The sequence below is a fragment of the Dendrobium catenatum genome, unplaced genomic scaffold (assembly GCF_001605985.2).
Source record: "Dendrobium catenatum unplaced genomic scaffold, ASM160598v2 fragScaff_scaffold_913, whole genome shotgun sequence".
Classification (NCBI taxonomy): domain Eukaryota; kingdom Viridiplantae; phylum Streptophyta; class Magnoliopsida; order Asparagales; family Orchidaceae; genus Dendrobium; species Dendrobium catenatum.
In genome coordinates, this window is record NW_021319375.1 from 1,292,403 (window position 1) to 1,300,817 (window position 8,415).

Genomic DNA, 8,415 nt, shown 5'->3' on the forward strand with positions numbered 1-8,415 from the left:
ATAAAAATTATTTTAAAAAGAAATTATTTTTTTTTCCAAATAAAACATGTTGTGAATATATCCTGTTAATTCCAAATATCAATAAGAGATTAAAATTTTACTTTAAGTTTTCATAATAAAAGTTAAATATCATAAACACAATTTCAGATTTAAAAATAAAAAAAATTACATTTATTGAGATTTTCAAACTCATTTTTAGCGTGCCATAACATTGATGTGAAGTCAATTAAATGTAAGGTAACATTATAAACATGTAATTTTGACTCTACTTTATTTTTTTTTAAATGATATTTAAGTCAATTAAGATAAACTCACATGCATCGTGGAAATGTTAGAATAACTCAAGTGAAAGCTAAAGATTAGAGAGTTGCCTTAGAAGTTAATTGAATTATTTTTTTACAAGCTATTTTTCAAATATGCTAAAGCTGAATGAGAGAGGGTTCTATGGCATTTACTAGTATCTCAATTATCTAATTAGAAACTTCCACTATTGATACAATCATAATCCAATCATAGAATCATACAAATAGAGTTTGATAGTGTTAGCATCTGCATTACCAAGCTCTATGAATATAAGTGTACATGGACCACACTATTAATTGGAAAATAAATGGCCCTTGCGTTTGCCTTTAAAGCTTGCTGGTGTTATCAACTAACCGTATGAAACTCTCTGTAGCAGGAAAAATAAGTCATGATTCTATCACCTGGAGTCTCCTATCCTTTCATTTTAGCTTTAGCAAAAAATACACCAGCCAAAAGACCTGCCCAAATAAATCATAATTAATAATATATTTAATACTATTTTACAATTATAAGATAATTTACAGCTGAACTTACCAAAAAGAATGCTCAAGAGATTTTCCAAGCTAGTTGGTACTTTGAAAATAAGTATTCCAGCAACTGAGAGAGGAATCTTGTTCAGTGATCCCACAAGGCTGCATAAATTAAAAAGATGTAAAACCGTTTAATAAGATTGAGACTTCGTTTGGGACGACTTTCTTCTTGCTTTCTAAAACAACTTTTTATTATAAAAATTTCTTGAATTTGAAATTTTTGTACTAGAAAACCGTTTTAAAAAATAGTACAAAAGCTATTCCAAACAAAGCTTGAATTACAGGTCGCATAAATTCATCAAATTATCCACATTTTAACTGCTGAAGCATAAATATTTGTAGGTCGATTTGACAATAGATTCTAAGAACTTTAGCTAATCTAAGAGTACCCACATTACCCACAGTAAACTGCATATCATGTAATCATGCAGAATATTTTTAGTACCATAACAGTAAACTTTATAAGCTACATCATTCAAATTTCAGAACAAAAACTAGCAAATTACGAGTACATTTGCATGAAAGATAATTTTATCTAAACCAGTAATAAAATAAGGAGCATATCAACATTTAACTTAGCATTATTTTAAATAAAAACAAAAGGGAAATATTATGCCATTTCAAATCAAACCATTTGTGGAGTACATTCATAATAAAAATATTTAACAAAATAACATTGATTACAAAATGGATTAAGTAGATAAAAAAAATTAACTTAGTATAGATTAAAGTAGATTTTCTTGCCTTTTCTTGGCACACTTTTAAATAAAATGCTGGCATGCATATTATTAGTTTTTCGAAACTAAATTCATAGACATTTTTTTATTTAGTTGATTTGAAATAATGATTCTATATTTCCTAAATATGCATTTTTATGCGTTTTTAGAGTGGATTATAGTGCATCACTCGCCATTACATTATAATAAAAAGATATCATCATCCCAATATAAATTTTTATTAAGATTCAGATCCAATCAACACACAATTACTCTAACCATTAAGCAAAATAAACTTTTCCTACCCTTCTAAACAATCTCAATGCTTGTAGATAAATGATATTTATTTAGTTTTAGAAGAAGAAGAATAAAACATTATTTACAAACTTTACTATTTTTTACCTCAAAACAATATGAACTTGAAAAAAAAAAAACAAGCAAGACAGGCCATAATGGCTAAAGTCAAAATTTTATAAATTAGCAAGTAATTTATAAAATATTATTAATGTTGGGAGAAAAAATGCAGCTATGATTAAATTTTCTACATCCAACATAAATTTAATATATATATATATATACATGTCATAAGTAAATCTTATATTTGTAACTGACCTAGTACCCACCTTAAATCTGTACTAGCCTTCCGCCCAGCTAATGAAAGATAAGATAGAATCTTTTCTTTAAAAAAAAATTAATGTGATGGGAATTTAGAGAGGTAATGACAACTCTTGTAACTGAGCACACTAAGTATATGCTGCACTGGAAGATAATTTTTCCAGCGACCTTACCAACCAAAACATGATTAAATAGTGATGGTTTTCTACAGCCCTTGACTATAAATTCTGGGGCATCTTCTCATTCCTTATTCTGAGTATCACAGCAGGTAGGACAAGTTGCCAAAGGTGGTCATAATTATATTTCTTGACTGGGAAAAAAACTCAATATGCTCATGCTGATGTGATACGTGAAATGAATTGGACCTGTTTTTAGCTTGATAGTTTTAGGAACATGAATGGCCTTTCCAATTTGAAAACAAAAAAACATAAAACTCAAAAGCAGCACAAATTTTGATCGACAATAACTATACTATTAAAAGACATCCTATAATGGATTAAAATCAAGAATAAGCTACATGATGGAATATTGTATGGGAGCAAAGAAAGACAAATGCAAAGAAATATCTCATCAGTTATGCATAGTGGATGAAGCAAAAAAAGGAGTAAAAGGAAACTTAATAACAAAAAAAAATTATGCAGATTGACCTTGAGATTAAAAATAATAAATAATTGAGAATAATAGGACTCATTTTATCACATCAACATTTAAGAATTCAAAGCATTTCGAATACCTGTATGTAGTTGCGCTTGTCTGGTGAAGAAACCACATTGAAGTGAAGCTAATAGCAAGGCCTAGAAGTCCACTTAAAGTAATCACTAACCAGAATATTGGCATCTTCAACAGCGGCCTGCCAATGTACTTTTATGACCATAAGCCAAATAAGAAATAAAGACAATATGAAGACATAACTGCACAAATTAACAACGAAATAGCATCTTAGCTATTAGCATTATGCTAAAGGCAAGTTCATTCGAGATCATCAAATTTCTTAGAGCTCATTTGGATATTTGTACCTAGGAAATGTTTTAGAAGATAATTACTTCATTATCATTTATTTTACATGTGAAATGAAATCATTACATTTGCAAGGCCTTGAGAATTATGTAAGTGGGTTGACCAGGAAACCAAAGAGATAGCTTATCGGCATTAAAGGCGAATTAGGTAATGAGGAGATTGATGGTTAATTTATGGTAAAGAATGAAATTAAAAAGAAAGGAGATGATGTGCTAAGTAGTTGAAAGTAAATAAGCTATAAATTGGGATAATTTAGAGCCTTACAAAACCTCTTAATGACATCTTGAACATGATGACTCAAGATGACGGAACCATCAAATCTTGATTAGGTTCATCATCATTGCCCTCACCATCCACTTTAAGTACAATATAGTAAATCTCTAACATCAAATATAAATACCAAATATGTTGCTACTATACACCAGATATAAGCACAGTGTAATTTTACTATAGAAGCTTGCACCTATAAAAAGCTAGACTTCATATCTTGAAGTCCTGATATGTGAGGGTGAAATTGATGGGTAGTATCATTTCTCTATCTAATCTGCTTTCCAAAAATTTCCCTCAGAATTTCATCCGTTAAAACTCTCCTTAAATACATGTGGAAAGGTCGGGGCACCAAAAAGCCAAACTTTTGGATCCAGTAGTTACATCATCAATGTATTGCCAATGATAGCAAATTTTAACTAACATGGGGTGATTGTGAAGTATAACAACCCTATACCTATTTTTATATCTCTCAATATTATATCCAAAGTTCTAGAGAATGAGTATAACAACCCTTCCTCTCCAACCTTATCTACAACAGGGGGTGTATGTTTCAAATTTCAATGCAATGGTGGCAATGATTTGTAAAACACCTATAAAGGTTAATCAATATTAGGGAGTTAATCATTATTATAGAATTGATTATAGAAGGAAAATAATAAGATAATTGATGTTTGTGTTGACCTCCACGTCAGATGAAAATAAACAAAAAAAGCCTAAATCTTACCTCTACTGCAAATCCAACGGCCCATCCTGATTTTCTGCAGGAAAATCTCGCTCAAGCTGCAGCTACATAAATCATATCCTCCCCCCCCCCCCGCAATGTATCCCCCCCCCCCCCCCGCAATGGCGCCGAAGTATCGTATCTCATGTGCGAAGATGTGCTGAATTGAGTCATTAAATAGACAACCAAAGCTCTCGCGTCCGGGTTCTCTTGCAAGCAGCTTACACGACTTCTCCCATGTCCCACCTTGCTCTACCTTGCTCGACTCCATAGCCGAAGCCCCATTCCCGATCTCGCCTCGACGTCCAAGCTCCGTCTTCCTCAACCCTTCGTAACTCCAAATCGAAGCCGGCCCCTGCCTTCTGAACCCAAGCAGCAAATCCACCTCCGACCTCTTCTCTATCCGACGTCCCTACCTACTTCGAACCCCAGCAAAACCTCCGCCTCTTCCACCCGGCAAATTATTGGGTCAGGTGACCGAAGCCATCTCTCCGTTCGGTCGCCAATAGAAATGCGCCATCTGTTAGTCGTTTTTTTAATTTAATATTAACGATTTATGTCTTGTCAGAGTTAGCGACCCGACCTGATAACGCTTTTCATTTGAACTTTTAAGCTTTTGCCGCCCTATTTTTTCATTTTGATACCCGCGAAAGACGCAAATATGTGCTGCTGTAGAAGAAAAAACGAGCCAGAAAATTGCAGAGAAGAAATGGACTGCTCAGTGAAGAGGGAGGTGGAAGAGGGAGTGCATGAATCGGAAAGGATGCATGAATCGGAAGGGCTGGTGCATGAATCGGAATCGGAACGTTTGTCACTGATGAAGACGGTTACTGGCATGTCAAAAGATTTATTGAATCCCACAACCATGAATTAGCTAGCCCAGCCGACCGACACCTTTTAAGATCATGTAGGAATGTTATTGAGGAAAAAGCTTCCGTCCTAAAATCGATGACAAATGCAGGGATTAGAACCGTTGATGCATATGCCTACCTTGCAGAGGAAGTTGGTGGATGTGAGAATGTCGGATTCTCTAAGAGGGACGCCTACAATTTGATTCAGAAGGAGAAAAGAGCAAGGATTGAAATTGGTGACACTAATTCTTTGATTCAATTATTTAAAGATCGACAAGTTGAGGACCACATGTTTGCATGGGATGTTCAATATGATGATCAGGATAGATTGTTAAATTTTTTCTGGGTTGATGGCAGAAGCAGGATAGATTATGAATGTTTTGGAGATGTGTTAATTTTTGATACTAGTTACAGGCTGAACAAGTATAATTTTGTTTGTGCGCCATTTGTTGGTGTTAACAATCATTGGCAGAATATTTTGTTTGGGGTTGCTTTTTTGTCAGAAGAAACAATTGAAAGTTTTACATGGTTGTTTAAAGTATTTGTACGAATAATGGGTAATAAATATCCAACAACAATATTCACTGATCAGGACCAAGCTATGGCCAGGGCCATAGAAGCTGCATTACCTCACACTCGTCATAGATTATGCCAATGGCACATATTTAAAAAGGTTCCATCAAAAGTTTCCATCTACAATAGCAATAATAAAGTTAGAGGACTCTTCCATAAGTGTATGAGGTGGTGTGATTCTGAGGAAGTGTTTGAGGAAGCGTGGGATGAAATGATCAAGGAAGGGAATCTTCATAATCATGAATGGTTGCAGGATCTTTATAAGATAAGGAGAAAGTGGTCAACTGCTTTCAACAAGGATTCCTTTTGCATGGGCATTTTATCAACGCAGCGTAGTGAGTGTACTAATAATGTGTGTCATGGCATTTCAAAGCCAACAAGTTCATTAACTGATTGTTTTCTTGGCTTGGAAAAGGTACTGATGAATTGGCGGCGAAATGAGCAAGATGAGGATTACAAATGTAGTCAATCTGAAATTGTTCCCGTGATAAAGAACAGCTCAATATTAAAACAAGCTGCTAGATTTTACTCAAGAAGAATATATTCAATTTTTGAGGAAGAATTTATAAAGGCTGTGGGAGAAATGAGTATAGATTTTGTCTCGACTGATTCTTCAAAGTTTCTAGTCAACTACATAGAGAAAAAGAATCAAAACCATCCTTGGGTTGTTCACTTTGATGCAACAGAAGGTAACATTCAATGCACCTGTAAAAAGTATGAAACCATGGGATTGCTGTGTTCTCATTGTTTGAGGGTTTTTAAACAGTTGGATATGCCTAAATTCCCTGAGAAGTACTTATTACTTCGTTGGTCAGCAAGGGCTCGACAAATTTTTTATTCAGGTTACTTGCTTAATTCTCAAAGAAGTAGTAATTTCCAAAGTGGCAGGGGATTCATATTCAGAAATCAGGTGAGCAGGTTTGCATATCAAATGAGCACGGAAGCTCAAGGGAATGAAGAGGCAGAGGAGTTTATTCTTTCCTTATTGCAAGACATGTATAAAAAATTATACTTAATTCTTGGTGGCAAGAAAAGAAATCAGAAGGATGTTGCTAGTTCCCAAGGTGGAACTGCAAATTTGAAAGATCCTCTAAAGCGTACCCCTAAAGGCATATCAAATGTAAGACTGAAAAGCCATTAGGAGAAGAAGAAACGGCCTAAAAGTAAGTTTTTAATAATTTGCTAATTATTTAATTCCTAATCCTAATACTAAAGCTCTAGTTTCTTACAGATAAGAAAAGAAACCTTTGGTGGGGGATAATCCATTGGAGGAACCTTCTTCAACACAACCTTCTTCAACACAGATGAACTTTTCAAGCATGCCTGAATGTTTCAGTGAGGAATATATAACCGGCATACCATCATGCCAACCTGGAGCTGAATACACCAAGTTGATGATGGATTTTCTTTCTTCGGAGTTGGAATTTAATGAATTTGCAATGTAATAATACTTATTTGGACTTATTGATTTCATTTATTGGTTGTAATAAAATTTTTTTATAAATCATGCTTTCTGTATGAATTAATAATTTTGGTGTACAGAATTAATAATTGGTTACAAATGTAAGGTTGCGCTTATGTTGCGCTATGGTTGCGCTATAGTTGCGCTATGGTTGCGCTATTGTTGCACTATTGTTGCGCTATGGTTGCGCTACGGTTGCGCTACGGTTGCGCTACGGTTGCGCTATGGTTGCGCTATAGTTGCGCTATGGTTGCGTTATGGTTGCGCTATGGTTGCGCTACGGTTGCGCTACGGTTGAGCTCTACAGAATATGCAAATTATAGAAGATACAGAAGTTACAGAATGCGCTTTACAGAATATGACAGAATATGCACATTTTATACAACAATAAAAAACTATATAAAAACATAATAAAATGCACATCAAAAAGTATATAAAAATAAAATAAAATGTACATTTATAAATCATGGACAATATTTACAACAAGTTACAGATTGTTTACTTCTTTGTTTGTAGAAAAAGAAAAAATGCAAACTCTGCCCTAAATTTAGGCATATGCTTTTGCCAATCTTTAAGAGCATTCCAGTCTGGTTTTTTTCTTCGCACGGCCTTTTCCATATATTTACAAACGAAGATTCCGCAATCGTAGTCGTTTGATTGTGTTGGAATTCCACGAACCGCCTGGACATTCCATTTCGTAATATCGCTTGAAAAGCATCTTGTGGTGTCCTCGTGCAAATACTTTATCTGTACGAATAAAACATTATAAAAATTTATATTATGTATATAAACATAGTAATCTGGATATAACTTGAAATATGAATTTGAACTTACAACTGTATGACAAATATTCTTGTGTTCAGGATTTGGTAATGAATCATACATTTTCCAGACCTTCTCCTTCAATTTTCCAACAAGAAGAACCCAATGCTTCTCGTGAATTATGGGAAGTACAATAAGTTTGCTTTCTTGAATTGAAACAGGATTAATGTGATTGATAAAAATTTGATAATCCATACTGTATGACTTGTAAACCTGCAATAACTTAGTTCTATAAGGAAAAACTAAAGTGAAAAAAAGGATTAAAATATTATTTATACTTACCCTGTACAATGGAGAAATGTACAAGTAAGGATGAAATTTCTCCGCCATTAACCTACTCTGCTCAAGTAAAAAGAAAGCAAAAGCATCTACATGGTTATCTGCTAACCAATCATTTGTAAGCAGCATGTCAATATCTGATCTTTTTATTTCGATATTTCCAGATTGAAAAATTATGTGTTCCCTACAAAAACAAAGAAAAATTTAATGTTAACACGCAACCTTTAAAAAACCTTAGCGCAACCTTCAAAAAACC

The 8,415-nt window shown here is 33.9% G+C and overlaps 1 protein-coding gene across 7 annotated transcripts in view; it reads right to left on the reverse strand.

Moving 5' to 3' along the window:
- Window positions 1–346: 346 nt before the first annotated feature.
- The window catches only part of LOC110109376 (GDP-mannose transporter GONST1), an 82,580-nt gene continuing 74,511 nt past the window's right edge, over window positions 347–8,415 (reverse strand). For all 7 annotated transcript variants that reach the window (XM_028697334.1, XM_028697331.1, XM_020840421.2 and 4 more), the window contains 3 exons: window positions 2,898–3,014; window positions 838–935; window positions 347–761 (listed from right to left, as the gene is read on the reverse strand). In XM_028697334.1, coding sequence (XP_028553167.1) covers window positions 715–761; window positions 838–935; window positions 2,898–3,014 — 262 coding nt within the window. In that variant the 3' untranslated portion in view covers window positions 347–714. The remainder of the gene's footprint in view (window positions 762–837; window positions 936–2,897; window positions 3,015–8,415) is intronic.